The 25,305-nt window shown below is 38.1% G+C and overlaps 1 protein-coding gene across 1 annotated transcript in view; it reads left to right on the top strand.

Annotated features, from left to right (window-relative positions):
* The window catches only part of ZNF536 (zinc finger protein 536), a gene marked incomplete at both ends in the record, with an annotated part of 183,214 nt that overhangs the window by 40,564 nt on the left and 117,345 nt on the right, over positions 1 to 25,305 (top strand). Inside the window, one exon of the mRNA XM_082289785.1 lies at positions 14,819 to 14,971. Coding sequence (XP_082145911.1) covers positions 14,819 to 14,971 — 153 coding nt within the window. The remainder of the gene's footprint in view (positions 1 to 14,818; positions 14,972 to 25,305) is intronic.

Below are 25,305 nucleotides of genomic sequence, written 5' to 3'. Positions count from 1 at the left end.
CTCCTTCTCTTTTTGGGGAGGGTCTGGTAGTGCAAGTTAATGAAAATCTGTTTAGGGATAAAGCCTTTGCATGTGTTAGGGTGCAGACAGACAGACTGAAACTGTCCAAGCTGCTGAGAAGTACAGCTTGTCCGCAGGGACATGTTCCCTTGCCAGCATCCAGATGATTGCCATCAGTCCCCATGCTGTCAGTGTGCCTCAGCCACCTCCCTGGTACACCCTGGCTCCGAGGGAAAGGTTGGTTTGCCATTGCTCCCTCAAATGACCATGCTGAACAAAGTCCCTGACAATGCCAGAGGTGATGGGATTTCCTGTGATGTTGACAGTCAGCTGTCCCTAACTGATCTTATGTTGCTGGTTGCCTGTCATCAGATATTTAAACACTTGATGGCTAGCAACTTCTGCACCACAGATGAAAACCAAAGAAAGATCTGGATACATCCCCCCTCCTATCTATAATTCTGCTTTGATTACCATCTTAAGATGCATATTTTTTAGGGAAACTTTACAATAATGATTACCTATGTAAAGTATTCTCAGCCAGAAATCTTGCAAAGCGTTATCAGAATAAATATATGGAGAATATATGTGTTTGGTTTTATTTATTGTAATAGCTGTGGTTAAAATGTAGATCAGACTGCTGTTTTGGATCACAGTCTTAGTTCCAAAAATTGCATCATCATAGGTGGATTATATCTGCATCTTTTCAAATAGATGGCAGAGTATATTTCTGTGCTGTTTTTCCCTAAAGAAAAATTGAAAGATAAGAGGCAGGAGTTTCAAGTAACATCGCAACATTTAGTTGTCAAACTATGAATGGAAATTGCCATCATAGGGACTGTGTGTTTACTTTCCTACTTCAAAAAACCTGTGTGAAAATGTAACCAAGAAAGGATTTTTTTTTTTAATCAAATAATATCTTAGTAGATGAGCAGTGATTCAACATAACTAAAACAAATATTAATTGAAAGGAACCCTAGAACACAGAGGAAGGATGTTGCTGTTTGGTGAACAGCACTTGCTGGAGCAGTACTGCAGATGATGGACTATCCAGCAATTATTTCTGGAATCAGTTCTGCTGATCAGCAACACTCATCAGTGTCCTGTCTGGTATCTGAGCTGCCTTTCTGAAGTTGCATCTTCCCATCATTTCTTTTAAATACACAGTTCTACTCTCCTGGAGTTTTACGACAAAAAAATGGCAGCAATAAGGAGTTACTGTTTGTTTGTCCACCCTTTATTATAATATTTCAGCATCTATCAGCAAGCTCTACTGCCCAGTAGTCAGCAGAATCTCTCTTTTGAAACAAATACCTATGACCCTTGTGACTGGGCAGCTCTCTGTGAATTTGTAGCTATAAAAGAACCAGTGCTACTAAAACTGTTGAAATTATTTAAGTTTCATTTGACCAGTTTATGCTGCCATTCACCTTTCCTCAACCCCATGCATGACTTTGTTAGGTTGGCCAGTCCCACTGTAGACAGCTTTCAAATGTAATCGGTTGCAAGCCAGTTTGTTATGTACCAAATTCTGTGTGGGCTTGCCAGGCTATTGGAGGGGCTCCCACTACTGCCATCCTAAAAAAGCATGGAAACATGTGTCTCCACAAATGCAGGAGCCTGCATTCTCAGGGTTTAAATCAGTCTGTTCTCTGACATGGTACTTATTGCAGAGCATCTCAGTGTAAACCAGTAATTGACCAAAATTAGAATCTGAAGATTCTCTGACTTGCCGGGGAGGAGTTTGGGTCTAAATCTCTGTATTTATGCATTTGTTCATATTTTGTCAGATTCAGAGATACATTTTGTACATATCATTCATAGGCAGTTTTGTCAGAGAAATCCAAGATGTTGAAAGTTCCCTATTGGTACAAATTTATATGATCTGGTTGCTGTTTTCATCCTATATATTGCAGGAAATTTTACTACTGTTCAGAATAGTGAAAATCTGAAAAAAGCCTGCTCTTCTTCCATAAGATGTGTAATAGTCAAGATGCCCTTGTGAAATTTCTATCTCTTAAATGTGAAGCATTTCTGTCATCCAGAGGGTCTAGAATGAGTTTTAAATAAATATGTCCACTTTGAAAGATGTTATTGCCAAGTCATTTTCTATAAAGACAATGTTACTTTGTAAGAGTAAGGTTTCCCCTACTCTTTCCCAGTAAAGATCTTCTTTCCTGCATATCTGACTTCTCTGAGATAAGATTTCCTTGTGTCAGCATTTAATGTCACATGAGCATTAACAGCCTGGGAATTTCATGTTGGTTGATGGTTACAGAGTGGTCAGTGCTCCAGAAGGTGCTGATCAAAAATGATGAAAAACACGGGAAAGGCATTCAAAGTGATGGGAACCAAACACTCAGCAGAGCAGAGACTTAAAGGCTGTGCTGTGTTAGGAAGCCATTAAGTACCTGCTGCTGCTTTGGGATGTGTGGGGGAACAGATTCATCTCCAGAAATAAGGAGGTTTCACCACAGAATTACTCTTCCCTTTCTGTCTGCTCCAAGATTCAAGAAATTCTTTGAAACTGTGGAAGAGAAGGCTGTGATCCAGATCAGAAGGGTTGACTCTATTAGCTTTTTTCTTTCTTATTCTTGGTGTTATCCTTGGCTGCTTACTGCTAAGAATTTTATTTTACAGAAAGTGAGCCTGTGAATTCATATTTAAGATAGTGCTATATGCCTTTGGCTGTCTTCAAGAGAGTCTGTCAGTACCAAATGCAGTTGACTGATCCCAAGTATCTGTATGCATTTGCAATAGCATGTTACAAACTCAGTCCTGGGATGGATTTCAGTGAATCTTTATCTGCAGATTTTTGCTGCCAGATGTGTTTCCTGTACCTCACTATAGACTTCTTGATATATGGGGCCATCAATCTGATGACGACCTGAATATTTCCAGAGTGTTTCACAGCATTTCTGTTTTCTAAGATGGTCGATAGTTTAAGTCTGGCCCTCACAGGCATGGCAGAGGAGCTCATGAGAACATTTTGGCTGAATTTCTGATGATGTTCATGAGGTAGAGGAGCAGCAGCTGCTGTACTAGTAACAGAAAGAGAGAAAGACTAATTCCAGGGCAAGGCAGCTTTCAAAGGCAAGTGAGCATCATGTGACTGTATGTGTATAATTTAAAAGAAAAAGAAAAAAGCTAGAACTTCAGCACAGCCTGTCTCTTCAGTATATGAGAAGTGAAGCAAATGAATACGGCCTTGAATACACTTTTTAATTTTTCAACACTGTATTTTGCCAACTTTAGTTCACTCTGTTGACTGTTCAGTCAGACCGTTTTTAAATTAAAAAGGAATACATGGTTGAATTATTTATTAAACAAAAGGTGCTTCCGTGCATGCAGACTACCTGGGTTTTGAATTTCTTTTGCTGTTGGAATTTGAAGAAAGTGCATTGCTAATAAGTTAAGAGATAGAACAACTCTTCTTCTTCTAAAATAAGTCTTTCTCTGTGTCTGAGGCAGACAGTTAGATAACTTGTGTCTGTCCAGCCAGAGAAGAATGCCTGATCTTCATTCAGATGTCTAATTTTGACCTTAGTGTGAAGTTGTTTCCTCAGGTTGCTAGGCTCCATAGAGACTGAATTTCTGGTAGGGAAATGTGTTTCCAAATCAAGCCAGTCTGGATCATCTCCTAATTTTATAGGCGTTCCTGATGGGTTAAAATATGTATTTATTGGTGGATTAATGTGGAGGAACTGTAAGTGAGTGGAAGAAGGCTCACAAAAACTTTGTATGTTGTTACCATCAGCCTGTATGTCCCTGGAGGTTACCAGTTCACCTTGGGGTGATAAGGATCTTGTACAGTGACTTTGCTTTGCTCAGTCCCCATCACTGCCTCTGTGTTGGTGTTCCAGGTTGGTGCACAGCCAGTGTTTCTTGTATTGTGGCCTCTGAGTGCCTGATCTTTTCTTGTCCACTTCCCCAGAAGTAAACAATCACCAGCTTTTGGACTAGACTTTCTGGACTTCAAATTCCTTTGGCTGATGACTGCAGGGAGAACATTCAGGCTGGGAAACTCAGAAGGGTGTTCCATCAGTCGTGGGACTGTGGTCTCCATAGTTTGCTTAAAAAGGAGCGGGCTGTTTTAGCTGGTATTGGAAAGGAATTAACATGCTGAATCTGAGGGAACAGCTGTCCAAGAGGTTGGTATTTCTCATCACTGATGTGGGACTCGATCACCACCTAGGACCCTAGTGAGCTGCACTGCGAAAGGCTGGTCATGGCTGCAAAGAGGCTTTAGAGAAAGGTTGATGAGACCTGCCAGGACTCTGAAGAGCTCCCAGTCACTCCAGTGTGTGGGGAGGGTGGTTGTGAACCCGGAGATTTTCTGTGGAAGGAAAGCAGTGAGCAGTAGCGAGTGGCTGGGCACACCCTGGCTTTGATAGCTACAGATGGAGACCTAAAAGATTGCAGGGCCACAGTCCAACACCAGCACATGTAAAATAAGGCTCAGGATTTAGATAACTCTGTTCCAGCATACTGACGTGCATGGCCACAGTCCAACTCCAACACATGCAAAATTAGTTTCAGGATCATTCCAGCATACTGAAGCCTATGCCTAAACCAGTTATTGCCACAAGCTCAGCTAAATCAGAGGACAGCATTCAAAATAGTATTTTTTTCTTTTTTTTTTTTTTTTAACCAGAGTAGTTCAGATGAAAAAAATTTATATTTTCATAGTAGAAAAGGAAAACTGGATTATTGATATATCAGCTCCATAGGCAGCATTTCAGAATTTTTATAGCCCACAAATAGCACGTTATGGTATCCGTGTACATTAAGGCTATTTTACAAAACATGGATATGAGTTGACTTAGTAATGTACTTTTTGAGATACATTAGTATAAAACAATTAATGAGTCCATTCAGATAATATCATGTTCTTAGTATTCTCACAGTACACTGTTAAAGCAATGAGGAAAAAACTTATACCAAAGAGTTAAAGGATTCTTTCTCAAGATTCAATGTAATGAATTTAATCAATATTTTTCCATTACAGCAAAGCTCATGTATTTAACATATTTTATTTATAGAAAAAGGGTGCTAGTAAAGTAGATTCAGCAGTTTAGAGTTGCTTGTAAGTATTTCTTCAAATACAGCTCTTTTCTTTTTTTGTGAGATAGATAAACAAGTTGGAATTTATACTCAAGTGGCTTGTACCAAAGAAGTTAAATGGGAGAAAAATTATTTACAAAAGTATTTGTATTAGCTCAAAGGGGTCATTTAGTTTGAAAGGAGCACTGGAAAGTTAAAAGTAAGAAAATACAGATACTGGAAAAGTCTCTCATATCGTAGTCCAAATGTTGTAACAAACACCATGACATTATTCACTCTTTAGAGACTCTGTCAGCACCTCTCTAATCAGTAATCTGTAAACGGAATGAGAGTCTTTAATTCTTTCTCATTTTGTTGAGGGGGAAATCAGTAATTTAGCTACCTGTACAGTTCTTTTTACGTGCCTGATTCTTTTGTTTTTTGGTTGTTTTTTTTTCTTGCGTCTACAGAAAGAATTCTTGTGACATTTTAAATAATTTATGCTTTTCTTTTGTAGAATGAATTTTTATAAAATCTGATGACCTGCTACTGGCACTTTTGTGCTGATTTTTCCACTCTGTGATAAGATAATAATAATGAAAAAGGGTTTTCTTAAACAATAGTATGCAAGAACTTACCCCATGATACCTGACGCCCTGAGAGCTACTTATAATGAAGGCAGATCTGTGGTTCTCATTTGAAAAAAATATTTGTCTTTTTGATTTTTTTAAACCCAGCAACTGTGGTTGAAACTTGGCAAGTATAATTAATAAATATTTCTACATATTATACAAGCACTCAAAAGATTTTAGAAAATATTAATGGATTTAGAAAACTACATGGAGATGGGTGTTAATTTGTAGTTTTTAGAGTCTCAGGGGCTGCATTATTGGGCACATGAGAAGAACCTAGAGAAAACAGATTCAACAGAGCTCTGTTCCACCCAGGTTCGTCATCTTTCCTGTGGTTTGCTGACACCATCTTGGGTTTCCTTCATAGTGTAGCCTGTACACTGTGCCAAGTGGTTCTGTTTGTCCCACGGGTGTTTTAGGAGCAAGACAGAGGTTATGGTGAAGCACACCTTACCGCTCTGGTTTGTAGGGTTGTAGAGTTGCTAACGTGGAAGAAACAGGGTAGGTATGGAAGCAAGAAGAAGGCAATCTATTCATTCACAGAAGTCCAGTTAATGGTTATTTTAGTTGATTAGCTAGCAACTTCATTTTCTCCCTCATGAAATTGCCTCCACAGATCCTTACTTCTGGAGCTTAATCAGCAGTAGCAATCCATCCCAGGAGTGGGAGATCAGGAGTACTTAATTAAAGAGGGACTGTAAGGCAACTCTCCCAAATTGGATATCTGATCTAGCCTTGGCATCAGGAGAGCAATGCTAGGTAAAAGTGTTTATCAAGCTCCATGTAGCCACTCTGCAAATCTCAGAGATGGGAATATGATGCAGACAGCTTGTAGAAGCTGCTATAACCTGAGTAGTATGGGTTTTAAGGCCATCTGGTACCTGAACACCTGCCTACAAATAACACATACAAATCCAAAAGATGGTCCAGTTGGATAGCCTCTCTGCTTAGATTCCCCACTGGAATTTTGTCCAAAAGCAGTATACAATCTGTATGAAGTTTGGAAAGACTTTGTTCTCTCTGGTCAGTAATCATGTGCCCATTTCAAATTTAGGTGACAGGATCAAAGCTAATCCAGATGAGTCAAGGGTTTGGGTAAGAAAACTGCTGAAAATCACAGGCTGCTGTGCACACTAAAACTCCAGAATATTCTAAGATTGTTTTAAGAAAGGGAGGGGAAAATCATGTAAAGTATGTCATATGAAAGGTTTGAGAAATAACCTTGCTATCAGAACTATAATTGGACACCAAAGGAAATTTTGAGGATAGATGGCAAAGACCATTGGCAAAATAGCAAGGAAAGAGCCATGAATTTGTATTTAAAGCCCAGCTTTGCAGGTCCAAAAGGTAAGTATCTGCTTTGCTTGTGAAGACAAACATTATGGACAGAGGAGCACAATAGAGTGTCCTGGCAGCCCAGATGTGCTCTTCTGAAGAAAGCAAAAACTAGCACAAGCTAGATAAATGACATTCTGATAAACGGCAAAGCACATTTGCTTCTAAGGCCTCTGCTTTTCCCGTGGAGAGATTACACAAGTCTAGTGGAATTTCGTGAACCTCATCTAGCAAACTAGGTGATTTGGGATCAGAAGTGCTTTCATCTATACAGTCAAATTAAGGAAGTGGGATTTCAAAGTCATGATTTTGGAGTGGCAGATCTGAAAAACCAGTGAAGGGGTTGGATGGTGGAAGAGTTTTGCATGTTAAGAGCTTCGGAAAGAAGTTTGGCATTCTGTGATTTTGAAACAGACTGCCAAAAATGGTGTTAGGGGCAATAATGTAGTGGGGAACAGTGTAGTGATCCATGGTCACTTGTCTCTAGCTCTGCTCTCATTAGGTAGCTAGAGGTTCCAGGAGCTAGTAGTGACATCAAAAAAGTGAAGACTCTTTAACCAAAAACAAGCACTCCATGACTAAGCTCTGTGTATTTCTGATGTTCATTGAACTCATTGAAGGACTGTGCACAGATCTGACTGCATAAATTTTGCAAATTATACCTTTTAATTACACTGTTTGTGCATGTGCATGGGATTTTTATAATGGCCTTAAGAGTTGGAAGCACTGGATGAAGAAGTTTGATATGCCTGCATGTGCATATATTTAAAAGAAAAAACCTTTTTCAGCACTCTTTTCAGTTTTATTTTGATTCAATTTTATCAAAACTAATATTTTAATAATATGACGAAGTCCAAATGTAAGTGTTGAGGTTACACTGAGCTCAGTAGGGCTGGAGAGGTGTACAGTAGTGAGATTAAAGTTTGAACCTTACTTTCTTCTCATGCTGAGCTAAGAATATGTGTGATGGTTTGCAGGATAATGATATTTAACTGTAATCTTCTTGAGGCATGAATGGCATTCCATTGATTTTCTACAATTGAACTTGGTATTGCTGATTAATAAAACAATAAATACAGAAAATGAACTATTTTGTGTTTTATTAACAATTTGCATTTCTTATAGTGTTTCATTTTCAATAAGTATAAAATCATACCCTCAAATGGTAAGATGTAATTGCTGATCATGTATCTCTTTGTTCCAGACACTTTTATAAAAGTGTATGTATTATGTATGATGTGACCTTCAAATGTCATGAATGCGTTGTGCAATAAACTGTCAATATTTGTGGCTATAAGGTACTAGATGACTTTTACAATAATTGGAACAGCTTTATTAAAAGCTTGGATCACTCAGCTGGTTAAAGAGAAAACACAGGCCAATGTTCATCTGGGAGTTTCCTTCTGCCAACTGTTAAATGAAAGATATTGTAAGGTGCTTAAGATGTCTTTTTTTAAAAAAAAAAAAACAAAACAAACCAAAAACAACAAACCAGTTAAAAAGGTCTCACACAAAAAATATTATCTCAAAAAATATTATTTTTCCACCATGCTCAATTTTTGGTCAAAACTGAGCTCTGTCAGCTCAGTTTACAATGGCAAGTATAAACAACACTGTGTTTTAAGTGCTAAATCCGAGTTTCTATGTCTTTTGGTCACACGATTCTTCAAAGAAATGAAGCAGCTAAAATGATGTACTCAGAAACTGTGTTTGATCTCTGATTATCTTAAAAGGTTTTAAAATTATAGAAAAATTTGAAAAGTAAGACTGCTAAGAACTCCAAAAAAAAAATCCTCTGTAGGGAATTTGATTGAAATGAAAAGAAGAGGATAAGAAACATTTTGTGATTAACAAAATCTTAATTTTGTTTAAGTGTTCTATTAATGTCTCTCTGTGTTGTAGATACAGACTCTTGAATGTGTCTCAGAGTACCACAATGAAAAGCATTAAGTTATAACCAGCACTGCATACATACAGTATTGCCATGCAAAGTGTTTTGAACCCATGGGGTGTGAAAATCACCAGTCTTCAAGTGTGTTGTGTTCCAGGAGTGGACTTAAGGCGTGTGTGCAGCCACCACATCACCAGTTACTAAGAAGTTGCTTAGAATATTTTGGCTCCCTTCCTACTGAGCTTGAAATAACACCCAGCTACTTTCCCTGCAGCCTGAGGAGTTGGCTGTGACTGCCATTTGCCCATTTCTCAAGCAGCAAGTCTTGCCACACAAATGGTTCTGGGTGTTTTACTTCAGTTTGATTTAGACTGTACTTTAAGTTGAACTCTGCCAGTGACTATTTGTTAGCAGAGGCAGGGCAGTTTGTGCCTGTTTGTCTGTGTGGTTCTGAGGGCTAGGAGGGAATTTTCATGTCAGATGTGGTATCTTTCTATTTACCAGTGGAACCTTTGTATAATCTTTATTTCTAATAATACAAACAATGTGAATGCTGCTTTCTCACTAGTAGGCCTGCTTTCCAATTCTCTTCTAAAATAGCTCTGTGTTTAAACAAATTCTCTGCCAATCCATAGTAACAGTTTAAGATTACCATATATGGTCATTATAAAACCTAAATCCTTGATGAAACAATAGAGACAGCAAGTTGTTCCTGACCTAAGACATTAATAACTCTTTCTGGAGGCCTAAAATATAACTGTAATATTTAGTAATATTAGAAACCTTCATTTTAAGCCATGAACTTCACTAGTAAAAAGTGTAGTGACATCCATTAATAGGGTTCTAATTTCAAGTTGTGAGCACAGGGCCAAATTCTGTTCTCATTTACATCGGGCGATACTAATTGAAGCTACTTCAGGTAGCAAGAAAAATATGATTAATTATATCCCTAATTATGTCCCTATTTTCCACTACTTTCAGTATTATTAAAGCTTTCTCTTAGGAATAGGCAAGAAAGGTAAAGCATGTTTTCCCAGAAACGTGGCATATCCTGTGCTGCTTCGCAGGGAATGAGGTGGTTGAGTCCAGACATACTTGCACAAAGGTGACAGCAGTGACAGGATTAACACACTGAATATCTTCTAACTCCTTTCTTGACATTAGATTTCCTGCCACAGAATGGGCTAATCTGGGTGGTTTATAGGTAATCAAAAATACCTGTGGTCGCTACCACTTCTCAATGCACCATGTTTCATTAACTTTTACGGGCCGTCCTGAAGAACTGCAGATATTCTGAATTTCGGAAATATATGAAAACCTGGGATTGTGTGTGGCTTTAAAGGCTTTTTTAAAGGCCACATTTTCAAAGGGTTCTTTAACAGTGTCGAAAATTGTGCAAGAGCAAACACATACTTGTAAGTCTGATTACCTATTTTGTGAGTTGATTACCTTTTCCATGTGATTGCCTGTTTTTGGCTAATTTGGCAAACCTTGTGTCGACAAATTCCAACTGACTTCACTGATGATTTAGTCTTCCTGAGGGCTGCAATTTAGCTCCTTTGAACATGAAAGCACCTCTTTGTGAATCCCTGCACTTTCACATACCCACAGCAAATAAATACTCTGGTGAAATTTATGGAACATGTATGTAGATGTTCCTTTCAGAATTTGGCTGCTAACATGACTGAAGTCAGTTCAGCTGCCTAAACAGGTGAAAACGGTTTTCTAATCGTGTTTATAGGCTCATCCCAGACAGGTGGACCAGTCATACAGAACATATATGGAAATGTCAAAGAATTTTTTTTCCTTTTGCTCTTCATATGACTGCCTAGATAGCTTCTGCTTTGAGTACACAGATTCACTGTCCACCTGAGCTTGTCTTCACTTTTCTGGCAATATCCACTGAAGTTGGCATTTCTCCTCTGTGACATCTGTATCTGTGTGCTGAGGGCACTGCTGCCTGTGGCCATGGCTCATTTCTGGGTAGACCATTTCTGATAACCAGTAGTAAGACATCGACTGTAAAAAAAGGATTCACTGGTGTCTTTCTCACTTTCTTTTAACCTTCTACTGTAAAAGTGCTCCTGGCTCCAAAACTGTTTGTTGGTATTATCTGTTTCTGTGGAAACTTCCTTCTTGCCTGTGGCAGTGATGTGGAACCAACCTGATCACCCTGCTAGATGAGGAGTGGTGGCTTTTAGGCCCTCCTCTCCTGAGAACTGGGCATCTGTCTGAAGAAGAGCAATCCCTCAAATACTGATCTTATGGATTGGTTAATTTTTATTTCAGTCAGCATGGCAAACAGATTTTCTCACATTTTGGGCAGATTGGCTCTTTGGTTATGCAGTTAATTGCCACCTTCTGATATGGATGTTGTAGTGAACTTTCTTTCCTTGTGTTTGGCCCATGAGAACATGTGCACAGTCAGTTATTAAGTGCAGCTGAGGCATGGCTTGCAAGAGATGTCCCCATCATACCTCTCCAGAAGCTGCTTTGTGTCTGAGTTCCTCTGTGTCCTGTGTCAGGGAGCACTATCTGCCTGCCCAGCAGGTACAGCACACGGAGCAGCTGGGGACTCACAGCTGTTCCTTGCCCTTAGACTGGCACAAAGACCAGTTTCATATACAGAACTGAACGTTGCTTTTTCCATTTCTGTCCCTGGCTTTTGCTGTGAACAGACACTTTTAAAGTGAAAGGAAAGCTCAGCAAGAGTGAGTTGAGAGGGAAGGCTCAGAAGTCTTGCATCTAGTATGTACATCTACATCATCATTTATTCTCTTATTTCCTGCACTTGAATCAGGAAAGGTTGGGATGGGCAGGAAGATATTCAGGATGCTGACCTGCCTATAATGGAAGTGGATAGTAAAAAAAGCAGTGCAATCCCACGTGCATCAAGTGCACATCATATAGACGACATAACTCAGGGAACCGCAATGGCTGTAAGATAAGTAACTGTTCTCTTTCCTTCCTGATCTTTTATCCTCAGTATTGAGAAGCTCCCAAAACCATAGCTCAAATCCTGAGTAAATCATCAGTTAATTTGTGGAGGCCAATCCTAGTTCTGCAGATCTGTAAAACTACTTTTTGCTGCATTTTTTGCACAATTTAACAGAGCTGAGAGTTTCTGCTTGTGAAGGGGCTTTCAATAACAGGAGAAGGAGACATCAGAGGTGTAGAATACATGATTATTTGTAGAGCTGAGGATTTCCATTCCCCACATATTGTGATGTTGGCATAGTCCTGTATTCACCAGTTGCTTCTTAACTTTTTTCTTGCTGGTCTCTTATTTTTTCATCCTTCATTTTCCACAGATCACTTTTGAGAGACTCAGTATAAGAAAGCCTTGGTAGCAGTCAGTGAGACTTAAACACATTTTAAAGCTGAGCACATTTTAAACTTAAGTGCCTTGATAAAGAGGTACAATGTGCCCAAGTGGGGCCCTAATAAGAAGCTGGGTTAGCATTTGGTGGGGAGAGTCGGCAGCCTTGAACATATCTTTTCATTGTTTGAAATAAAAGAACTTAGATGTAAAGCTGCTCATTCAGGTAGTGATGGCCTCCAGTGCTTCGGTGGGCTTTGTAGGCAGAGGAATTCAAAAGAAAACCCCTCAGCCCAGCTTTAAAGTCTTAGGAACGCTTTCACTGTGGGAAGAAAAATTCTTCAAGGTAAGGCCCCTGTTGGAGTAAAGCCTTTGGAGCTATCTACTGTATGTCTACTTAAATCTAAAAGAGAACTCTTCAGACCACCCACATCTTTCTTTGCTTCATTGTTGTTTTCAGTTTGCTTTTTCAGAGGGATTAGTGCTAGAGTAAACTCCATCATCTTGGTCCCTTGAAAAAATTCAATTTTGTGTAAAGTGAAAATTAGACTCTTAAATCTGCAAAGAGAGCTGTTCATCTTACAAATTTATTCTTTTTTATTGGGCCACACATACTCTAGATAGAAAGATAAAAGGCAAATGGATAACAGGCCATCATTTAGAGTGACATATAGCAAAACATAACTAGTAGACTTATTCAGTAAATTCCTCCTGAGTGGCTTGTTAACTTTATCTATATATTTATCTATAATGCTCATATAGTATTTATTGAAAACCAAAATAAAATCCTGCAGTTTATCATCATGCATTCTGTGTTTTGCACTTCAGAAAAATCTTTTTGCACTCAGGAATTCATTTTTGTTCCCAAAGCAGCTTAAGCCATAATTATATACAACTTTTGAGGAGTAAAAACAGAAAATCTAAACTCTTTAGGGGTATTGGAATTATAGACTAACACCTATGTATGTTTTCCTGGACTCACAAAGACAAAATAAACTCCTGTAGTATGGAACTTTACGTACTTGGAGATAATTCAAAATGACATTTACTAGCTTTCTAACTTAAATATTATGCTTAACTTGCAGTCTAAGAACAGTCAGAAAATGTTAAACAAGAATGTGATGTGAAGCTATCAGATTTGCCTTTTGAAAAGTAGTAATAGCTTGATTTCATACATGACTGAGATAAGCATTTATATATATATATATACAGATATATATATATTTTAATAGTTCTATCATCCCCTTCTTTCAGCTTTAAGCAAAAAAAATTTAAAAAAACTATTTTATAATACATACTGAAATGCTTGTTAGTGTTACCGTTTCCAGAAATGTGGTATTTGGGTCTCTGCTACTGTGAGAATAGATTTTATTAGAGCCAAATGTTTAAGTCTTTCTTATGTCCCATTACTTCCATTTAAAAGGCAATGCTGTGTAAACTGCACTATGTTTCCTGACAGCTTTAGTTACATATCAAATGGGTAAAGACAGAACATTTTTAGTCAGTAGTTTATGGTTGAAATAATCAAGACTCTGCATGCAGGTTTTAACTCTGTGCTCCCCACCTGGATCTAACCCAGATAGCTCAGTTCTGCATGGGGTGTGATGCTGTGCCCATGTGTCCTGCTCCCGATGTGCCAGCAGTGTCAATCCGGGTCACAGTTTCAACATTTGCCATGTTTTTTCATGAAATCATCAACTGGTGCTTATATGTGATGTTACATGACCCTCTATGTAAGGGATGATGGATGAGTCTTGTGTGGTTTGAGTAATGACATTTTTTTAAAATGCCCTACATTTTTTGCAATTTTTATGTCAGTCTTTTGTTAGTTATTTTGTTCTTTGCCTGCTTGGATAAAAGCAGCTCACTCAAGATGACTGAAATGAATGTTTCTTTATATCAGGAGAGAGAAGTGGTGTCCTGGAGTCTCACCCATTGTGTTATGATGCAAAGGATAAGTGTAGCTGCGAACACTGAAGGAGAAAACACAGGAGCAGCGGGTGAGAGGGAGATGGAATTCCCCCTCATCTGACCAATTTTTTTCATTGTTTTTCACATGATTAGGTCACTCTCTAGTTTGCCTGTTGTAATTCCAATGCTGAAATGTTGCAGAGGAAGCTGGTTAGTTTTGTGTGTAGACATTGCCACTGCTGTTGGACCCCCCCTGTCACTGCAATTCTGTTGTTTTAGGAGGTTTTAATACACCGGTGCAAACTTTTTGCCTCTAAAAGCCTACAGGTTTTCACAATACTTACAAATTAAATAGATTCAACAAAACAACCATCTCAAACTTTTGGGGAAAAAATTAATAGGGACTAAGCAAAAGAAGAAATCAAACCAGCTGCTGACACAGCTGTTTCTTTTCTTGTATAATTCAGTATATAAAGGTACCATATGCTGCTTAAAATGATGATAGGAAAGACGAAATAATTTAAGACAATAACAAGAAAATACATGAATTGTCAGCATTCTGTCAGATTTCAAGAATGAAATAGACAGGTGTAGTATTGACATGTTTAACTTTGTGTTGTGTTAGCAGTTTTAGTGAGAACAACTTCTGACGTGCTGAAGTGATGTGAGAACATTTCTGTGTTGCAGACATTGGAGAAGAAGCTGGGAGATCTGTAGGAGTCCAGCAGCCAGCTTTACTGAGAGACAGGAGCCTTGGTTCTGCCATGAAAGACTGTCCATATTGTGGAAAAACTTTCAGAACATCCCACCACTTAAAGGTCCACTTGAGAATACACACAGGTGAGAGGAACAAGTGAGCGGAGCACTGTCGGCATGAGCCGTGTGTGTGTGGGGGTTAACATAATGTGTGTCTAGGAGCCTTAATTCCCACTGTAGATTTGGACTTATTAGTTGGAGAAAGTCTTTTGAGAAAGATGTATGACAGTCTTAAATAAAAGCACAAGGAATGTGTTGTTGGATAAAGACCACTTTAATAGAATCATCTTTTCCCAGTTGAGGTTATTTCTGTCTCCTTCCCTGCTTCATCACTGTTTCCTTCAATTACCCTTGTCCTTCAATAGGCATAAGCCTATTGGTTTCAGACTTAGTTATACTAACTGCTTCAAAGGCCTTTCTTAGCATCTGCTTAGGGATTCTGTATGTTTTTCTCAGTTACTATTTTTGTTCCATTTAGCATGCTCATTTTTAACCTCTTGCTGTTCATATGAATGCATCAGCTTCATGGATCTGCTTTTTTCCTCCCCACTAGAACTCACACGACTTAGTACTTGTAAGTAATAACACTTATCATGCTTTGCACCATGGTAAAATTTCCCATATTTTATTTCAGTAACAATCATTCAGTAACAATCATTTCAGTAACAAACATTCAGTAACAAGCATTTTACCCTACAGAGATTTGCTACTGGTCTGGATACTCACTTTGTTTTGGTACGTCTCTCACTGGGAGGACTGCTCTCAATCCTAGTTATTTCTAGCCACTCCATTTAAATTATAATATTTTATTTGCTTGAGAGTACATATGTGCATGTCAAGGTTGATGTAGAGACACAGTATGTGTTTAAGAAGACTTTATCCATAATTAAATTCTGACATAAAATGTTGTAATCCCCAGGTCCTGTTAACATCATTTGAAATTCTGTATATGGTCAATAGGATCCTGTTTTTTCCCAGAGTTAATTGTCATGGTAGGCTTTGGGAGAGTATTTAAAACTGGAGATTTGGGATACTTCTTTTTGGAAACGGACATAATGAGCCCCTTAATTGTGGAGTCATTTTCTTTTTCAACTATTTTAATTGAATTTCAGAATTTTATTACTACTTTCCTAATAGAAAGGTAAAATAATTGCATGAAGAAATACGTTCCAGTTATACCTCCTACTTGAAAAACTTCACTTTTCATTTTTATTTGACTGAAGTACCAGATAAGTAATGTTTCCTCCCTTCCCAAAATCAGCAGTCATGTTTCTCCTATGTGCTTGCACAGATTGAGTACTTAATGTTTGGTTTGTGAATGTGAGGCCTGATTTTGAAAAATTGAAAATTAAAATTATTTAAAGGAAAAAATATCATTGTTGAAATGGGAAAGTTTGTTCACTGTATTTTTTGTTCTCCTTTCTTTGCATTGTGGAGTAGGAGTATACCACACTGAAATTTAAAATTTGGCAGCCTAATGTAATTTGTCTGATTGGATTGCAAGCCATTTAGGGCAGGAATATTCTTCTCTGTGTGTTAAACTTTCGGGGGAGGAAAAAAAAGAAGAAACCCAGTGAAAACCCAATTTGTGTGCTCTCTAATGCAGTAAAAGTAAAGAAATGGTAGTTATTTTATTGGAAAATAATCTTGTAACTATGGAGTTTAAAGAGTTTGACATTTTTAGTATTTGAAAGGCAAAGAAAAATTCTTTATAATAAGATGAGGTTACCCATCTCTTCATTTTGTTTTATTATATAGTGATCACTTTGTTCTTATGTTAAACATGGCAGTGATTACATATTTGGTATTTGTGCCTTAGAACTAATGGAAAGTAAATTAATTACAATGGAAATATTCCATAAAAATTGCATATTAATACTGACTAAAGAAAATTAAAACAAGAAAAAAAACCCTGTATAATATAACAAAATCTAAAAAAACCCCCAAAAACCTATGGAAACAACATTTACAATATATTTAAAAATAATTATAATTTTAAAATAGGTAAAGATCAATTTCCATTAGGTTGAGAACAAAGTATTTGTAAATAACGACAAGAGTACATTTAAGTGAAGCAATGTTTTACATATTGGAAATGATCCTAATAAATAATATAAAAATGTAAATTGGCAAATTACTAGAGTTATTAAATAAAAAGTTGATTTGCTCTAAGTGGAAATGATGTAACAGATACCAGTTATTAAACAAATATTGGTTAGCTTATACTTATCAGGGACAGTTTCCTGCCTTTTATGTCACACTCTGTCTTTATTATATGCTTGGATCATATAACTGGCTGATAAAAAACACTTTACTGTATTTCTCCACTACATTAACTCAATTACTGTTCTTGTTCTCACAGCACCTGTTTGTTAGAGATGAGCTCAAGCAGTTCAGCAGAAGTCAGGCTCCTTCGAACATCTGTGTGTTTGGAGGCACACGACTGGGTTGGTTTGGTACTCATGCCAAGACCAGACCCAAAGCCTGATCCAGCCAGGAGGTGCTTCTGTGGCAATTGGCCCAAAAAAGCTGGAGAAGTAGCTTAATCTTGCACAAGAGGAGGAAGCTGTGCTCTGTTTTTGAAGAATTAGCCAGTGGCTTGGGTTGCTTCTTTTTCTGTTGGATATTTCTTGGTTGCAACCTACTCCACACTGAGTCCCAGTTTCTGTGTAGTTTGCTATCACATAACAAGCCTGTGAAGGAAAGAAAAAACAAATCAAAGTTTTATTTAGCACACTCAGTTTTGTCCCAACACAAAAATGTAGAGGATTTTTCTTATCTAAATCAGTGATACTCAGGCAGGAAGAGCTTTAAGGGGAAGATAGTAAGATATGATTTCTGATTGTTCCCATGTGATAAGAGGAAAAGGGCATAATTACATGAAATCAGTTTCTGCTCTTTCTTGCTCTAAAAACAGTTGATGGATGAAACAGTTCCCTGGGACAGCCCCGAATGAAGGGAGGAAGGATTTTCAGGCCAAAATGCTTGCGAGCCTTGGGTCTTAGAGAGGACAGACAGAATTCTTCATGTCCTCTCAGATGAGCTCTTTATGCTGACCAGTGAGCCGAGGTGGGCTGCGCTGCCCCCACAGCTCACACAAACTCTCTGCGGAGGAGAGGCAGGACAAGGGCAGGGCGTGTCTGTGCACAGCAGTGCAGAGCAGACGTGGGGGACCTGCCCGCTTTGGGAATCGGCCTCCCTGCTATAAAATACAGCTGGGAGGGTTATAACACAGAAATCTTGGAGATGCTCAGTCTTTGTGAAAAAGATAACTGAGTATCTCAGACCTATAATGTTCCATATGCAGGTGCTTCCAGAGCTGTCATTTTGCCACTCTGGAGGCAGAAACTTAAGGTCCCTTCATTCAGGGGGCTGAGCATCTCCTTTGTGTTCCTGAGCACTTTCAACCCCCTTGAAACACAATAAGTGGGTGTGGGTTTTACATTGCATGCCTTGGCATTTGGATTGTGCAGAAACATTTAAGTGTAAAAAATTAAAATTTCTTACATTCTACCTTTGACAGGGGACAGTCCTACATTATATAGGAGCTGGTTTCAGATTGGCTCTAGCACCTCTTGTACCTTTCATTAGCCCTCAGAAGCTACTGCAGATGTAGACCAGTTTGAGTTTGTGCTGTCATTAATTGCTCAGGTATATTCTCAGAATGACAGAAAAAATGAAATCCCTTGAGTAATGAAAAAAAGGATAATGTGCACGAGCAAAGGAAAGATGGTTTGGATTGTGTTAAACGGAAGAAACCTAAGAAAGAGATGAATAGGAGGAAGAAACTTGGCAGGGCTGTGTCCATTGACTGAGAGTATGTTACGATATGTGTGACACACGTCTTGCATATATTAGATGTATTATATGCATTTACAGTGTTACTGCATTTTCCCTTGGAAATGTGACTAGCCAATTTTAAACCATGCTTAGATGAACTGATGAAATACAGTAAAAATGGTGCTGTTTTAAATGAATTCAATTCACATTTCCTTCCTAAAAAAAGACTGCCTGTTGCCATTCTCTGAAGGCGCTTGTAGTGGGATGAGCAATATGAATAATTAAGGAAAATGGGTATGTGTGCTCCAAGAGGAGACAATTTTGGTATTGAACATCCTTTATTCTTACATTTCTAAGATGAACTAAAAGGACTTTTCATTTCTCTGGATTCCTCCAGATTTCCCATCCTTAACATTGTACAGCATGCCTTTTCTCCTGTCTTAATGACATCCCAAACTTTTGTTGAAAATAATTGATTGAATTTAAATTTCCTTAAAAGTTTAAGAGGTAATGTTACAGTATAAATTTCCTACCAAACACTAAGTAGGGAAATATCCATTAGTGAAATTAACTACAGTTTCTAGGTAGCTAACAATGTGCAGTATACAGTAGGGCATGGCTAATGAACACTGCAGTGGGTGATATTTCATTATACAAATTAATGCTCACATTTTAATGGGAAAGTCACATAATGAATCTCAGCTTCAGTGACAGCAATTAGAGACACAGATTGTCCCCTTCTGGACAAGGCACTGTTTAGCAATAAGCAGCTGTGTAAAAAGTCTTCAGGTTTACAACGTATATATATGCTTTGGGGGAATTGTGTACAGTTTATATTAATGTACTGAATCTTCCCTGCAAAGTAACAACCATATTTATCTCTCTGCATTTTAACTAAGTAAAGACATGTAAAAGGACTAAATAAATATTGCAGATGAGATATAAATAAAGGAAAATATTCAATTATAAAACTTTATAAAAATTAAAATATTTTATAGTGATGGCAAGTGCACAATTGAAAAATCTTTAATAAAATGAATCAGAACCATCAAAATTCTGTCCTATTACAGGGTAGGGGTAGTTTCATCTTATATAATAGAGAAAAATGACTAGTAAAGGAAAGTAGTAAAGAGAAAAAGTTAACTAGTATTTCTGACAAACAGATTAATTGTGTGGTGAAACATGTGCAGGATCCAAAAATAATCCTACAGAACCTTTGATATTCCATTTGGTTTAAAAAGTGTGAAGTGAATGATTAGAATGATAAAAGAAATTACCGTGTAAGAATAGGCATAATAATGAACTAATTAAACCATACAGCAATTCATTTCTAAAATATCTACTGCACAATGGATAAAATAGGTTATCAATAACTGTTTCAATGGTAAAATAAAAAATGCTGGAAAATGTTTTCAATATTTTCATTAAGCAGTATTCTCTGGAATTATAAGATGTTTGATTTCATTTGCTTTGCATGAAGGCAAACTGTAGCTTGTTAAGAAACGTGTGAGGTTGAATTGCAACTCACATTGTCCCTGAGTGACTGTCACAGCCCTGCTGCAAGTGGGGCAGCCAAGTGTTTGGGGTTGGGGTTCTTGCCCTGGTGCACAGCTGTCACTGTACTGGGGAACAGCACCATGAGGAGCAGAAGGGCATAATCCACGGACAACTCATGAAATCTTATTTAAAAGCTAAAGGGGAGCATTCAGTGGGGAAAGGGAGTGTGGGGTGCAGAGCAAGGGTGCAGGGCAGATTTTTAAGAAGCTGTATGTTAAATATGAAAAATTAATAAAGAAGCTCACAGCACTAAGTTTAAATAGATCTTTAAGAAGTGCAGAAATTCGGTAAGGGAAACTAAAAGCAATAGTAAAAATATGTATATGGCTATGAGAGTTATGGAAAATGGGGTAAAATTCTGTATATCTGGCAGGCCAAACAATTGGTATCTTGCTAATACTGGTCAAGAACAGATAAGAAATTATCAACCATGGTATAGAAGACTAAATACTCTTCTGCTGTGTTCTCAGAAAGAAGCATGATGGTTTTCATAAGCATTTTCCAATGATACAATTGCGCTCCCATTAAGTAATGAGGCTGTTATGCTGTAGCCCACTGCATTTTAATATTTTTTAGAATGAATGAGACTGGATAACTTAAAGATAAAATCTTTAAAACCCTGACCGAAGAGCTCTCCAAATCGTTAAAGTTCATTGAAAAAAAACCCCAAAAAACATCTTGGAACATAGAGCAAGATCCAGAGCACTCATGGTGGTAAAAAAAAGCTCTGGCTATTCTTGTATTTCCCAAAAAAAAGAATATTAAGACCTTGAAATTAGGACTACCCTGACATAAATTTGGGGTAAAATTGCAGAATGAATTTGTTAACTAACTGAAAATTGGTAGCATAGTTAATTTAATTTTATTTTATGAAAGGAAGTTTTATCAAGTTTCTTCTCATAAAAGTAGCTTGTTCTATATGACAGTCCCGCCAACAACAACAACAAACAACAACAACGACAAAACAACCACACTAAAAATCCCCCAAAAATCAGTATACAGATATGAAATGGCACATAAACTCCCAGTTCCACAGCAGTGCTTTCAGCTCCGACTATTTGGTATTTCATCATTATTTGGAAGACTATATAAAAATCACTGTTGATAAAATTTACCAATGGCACAAAAATGGTAAGATGCTAAAAATCATGGGGAGGCACTGATTAGTCACTTAGTCAAGTGGGCTCTTTTCAACAATATGAATTTTAAATCAGCAATATATAAAGGAAAAAATACTAGAGGTACTGATGAAATGGGCCTGGGACTGTGGCAGGGAAGCAACAGAATACGATTTGTTAGTTGATTGCTAAATCTACAGATGTAAACACAGTTTTGGACTGTATATAATTGCTTTGAAGTTGAAATTTCATCAAAGCTTTAGTGGGTACCCATAATTTAAAAGGACACTGAAAAATTAGGAAGGATGTTCCACTCAAGGGTGAGAGAAGGTGAAGAAGTGACTATTTTGCTGTCTGCAAATACCTTCCTCAGGAAATAGACTTTTTAATTTAAAAAAAATCTGTTCAATCTAACAGGGAAAAATGTAGCAATGTTCAGTAGTAGGAAGCAGGCACTGGACAAATTCAAGCTAGAAATAAGGCACACATTTTGATCAGTGAAAATACATAATCAGTCAAACAGTTTACCAAGGGACATGTTGGAGTCTTATTCACTGCTATTGTTGAAACAAAACTTTTTTAAACTAAAACAAGTAAGTTTTGTTTCAAAATGTAGTTACGCTCTGATGCCAGAGTTATCATGTGAGGATCTTTGGCTTGTGTTGTAGAATAGATAAGACTAGATGATCATAATTGTCCCTTCTGGCCTTAAAATCTGTAAATCTAGTTATAAGCTGGCTGTGGTCTCCTTGCACAGCCCGTAGCAGATGGTTCCCCTGACCAGTGGGGTCAGATTTTGTTCTGAGCAGGACTGGGGATCTCCTGCACAGGTTATACAGCTGGGTTGTTTATAAACCTGCTATACAAATAGACCTGTTTCTACTGGGCAACATGTCTGTTTTCAGTTATCTACCAAGTTTTTGTGCAGATTTTACAAGCAGTATTGAATTTTTATTGTTTTACTTTATCCTGATATAAAATAGTTCCCCTGAGATATCTTGTCTCTTGTAAACCAGAGCAGTAGGTAGAGCAGAACTGTGATTTTGCTGCCCAGATAAGGTACTCCTATAAGATTTTTTGTTTCCATTAATTGTACATGCTGGAATGTTCCCTCATCCTACTCCATTGTGAAAAATTTTGCAGGGATGCAAACAGGGCCAGAGAATTAGCAAGATCAGGGTGGTCATTGCCTTTGTGAACAATGAAAAATGACTCTTGGATATGAAATGCAGAAAATTATTTTGAAAAAGTCATGTTCCCTCACTCCTACATGGCAACATTAATTTATGTGAACTGATATTAAGTGTTAAATAACTCATCCAGACACTGCTCTTGGCAAAAATACCAGGGTAGTCATTACACTGGGATGAATTCTCTGAAACCTTTCCTCAAAGTATGAGACACAAACAGGTTGTCTTCTAACAAGAATCATAGCCTACCTCCTTGTCCCCTGCAGTGTCCTTTGGACATATACTACTGCATTCGCTGATAGAATCCTGAAAATTAGTGTCCTTTGGGTTTTCCATTGAAACTGGCTTGGTTTGAGGTGAAACTGGGATTTTTCCCACAGCAGGTTATAACTCTGTTTTGTCATTTGTACAGGGTCTTACACGGGGTGTAGCTGGTTATTAATTTGAATGGATGAAGTAGCATCTAAATAACTGCACAATTACTGAATTTAGGAAATACTGACAGAGTAAATTAAAAAGATTCAAAGATGATTGACTCCATCCTACTCCCTTCTCCCAGTGCCTGCCCTTGAAATAGCAGCATTTAAGACTGCTTTGAAGTAAACTAACCACTGCCAGTATTTGGATCTGGAAGAGAAGAGTGAGGTTTTGAATAGCTCTCTTTCAACAATGTTATTTGGCCAGTCCTGTGTTGCAAAGGTGGCACAGTGTGTTACTACACTGAGTTTAATTTCAGACCTTCAGCTTTAGATCTCATTTCTAGCCATGCGAGGGGTGGGAGCACCACAGAGGCAGCACACCAAGGCTGGGTTAGATCTGAACTTTTTATCACACTGTCTCAGTCAGAGTCTTCTTTCAGTCCAATGCTTATGGCATTGGTGGCTAGCTGTGTGCAGATCTCTGCTGAAAGGAAGCTCACTCCGTGGAGAGGCCTTAGAGCAGAAAATGGAATGACTTCAAGGCTTAGCAATTCAGAATAGGAGTATGTTGTGCCCAGGGCTTTAGACTGGAGGTACTAAGTACAAAATAGAACTAGTATTTTCTCTAGTTAGCATTTTTTAACTTACTTGTACCCATTTTTACATATGGATACTGCTTTAAGCAGTTTCTGCATGTTTTTAGCAACATCAGTACAGCCTATATTGCAAATTTCTCCTTCTCCCTGCGATAGTTCTCCAGCGTTGACACGGTGCCTGCAATGCTGGGACACACTTTTTGATGGTGCCACTTGATGTGCAATGCAAACACACTGAACTATCATTAGAATAAAAGGAAGTGCTCAATATAATTGTGTTAAAGATTTCCGTAAAGGCATAGGGGATGCTGAGGAAGAGCTTTTCAATTAAGAGGAGTGAAAATTCAAAAGTGAGAACATTTAACCCTATAAAGTCTGGCACTTGTTTTTCACCAGTCTCATTATGTCTTAGGCAACACTTGAACTACTTAAGTCATGGTAGAGGCCACTCGTGACTGCTGACAGTAACTGGTGGGACAAGTATCAGAACAACTGAAAGTGGCTCAAAAAATACTGCAGCGTGCAGATGCTGTAAACCCAGCATTCCTGTCTGTCCCCATTCTGACTGGCAGCACAGCTGTCAGAGTTTGCACACTCCCAAACAGCCCTGCAGAAATGCAAACAAATAGACAGCCACTGTCTTTTGTCCCCTTGTCCCTACACTCAAAGGCCTGCAATGGGGTTGTGTGTGCTCAGGTGCCCACCTGGGACCGCAGAAGCCCAGACAGGCATGATCCATTTCAGGTTTGTGGTTCAGCAGGAACTGGGTTTTTTTGCACAACTCCCACTAAACGCAGCCCCTGCTCCTCATCGGTGAAGTACCAGAGCTTAATTAGGTGATTGGGAAAGACTCAGAAGTTTCATTGAAATGTTTAAATCTGATTTCTTCTGTTAAGCTGTGTGGACTGAGGCCTAAAGCATGAACCATGCTAATTACTACCTCTCCCTCTGCTGAGCACCTCTTGTTTGAGGTTCTGTGCTTTTCTCCTCTAAAAAGGTCGATTGATGTGGTTTGATATAAAGCTCTCATATCTCACCGTTTAGCTTTAGGATTGCATTATGGATTTAGAATTTCCACTGCTTGTAAGGTACTTCAGCCCTTGCTGGACTGCAGCATGTATCCAGCCCCTGTTCATGGTCAGTGAGCTCTCGTGCAGCACTCCATGGCTATGGGAGTGTTCCGGGCTTGCATCTCATTAGTAAATTCCTGCGATCACTGAGAGCAGCCGCTTCCCAAGTATTTACCAGCCCTTCAATTGAGCCTGTACATTAAATAACAGAAGTTTGAAAGCCTTTCAGTTTTGTTTTTAGCAGATTTTGAGGTTATTTGAAAACGGATAAATTTCCAGCTGGTTTGGTGAACTACATAATATTATACAGCATTTTTACTGTGGAGGAAGATTTCAAAACAAATGTTTCCATTATACCATTTGGAGAGGCTTGCCTTTGTCTTTTTTATCATTTAGGAAAAAAAAAAGCTACCTAGAGAAAACAGTTTCTTTTTCTTGCCGAGCTCCCTCATAGAAACAATTGCCAGTGTTGACAGCTTGCAGATCTTTCAGATTTCTGTCTCTTTTAGTGAGGATTTCCGTATTTCTTCCTTTAAAAGAAATTCTGCATTGCTAACAATGCTCTGCAAAAATTTAGGTATACTTTTGCTTAGATGTACATTCTTTTTGGATATGTCTTTTTGACTATATGTCAATATTTATTATATATATAAAATCTTCTGCATATTTGAAAGTATAGGAAGAACAA

This window comes from Coloeus monedula, assembly GCF_965178545.1.
Source record: "Coloeus monedula genome assembly, chromosome: 13".
Taxonomy (NCBI): Eukaryota; Metazoa; Chordata; class Aves; order Passeriformes; family Corvidae; genus Coloeus; species Coloeus monedula.
Note: the sequence above shows the minus strand (reverse complement) of the source record. Positions and strands in the feature narration are given on the sequence as shown.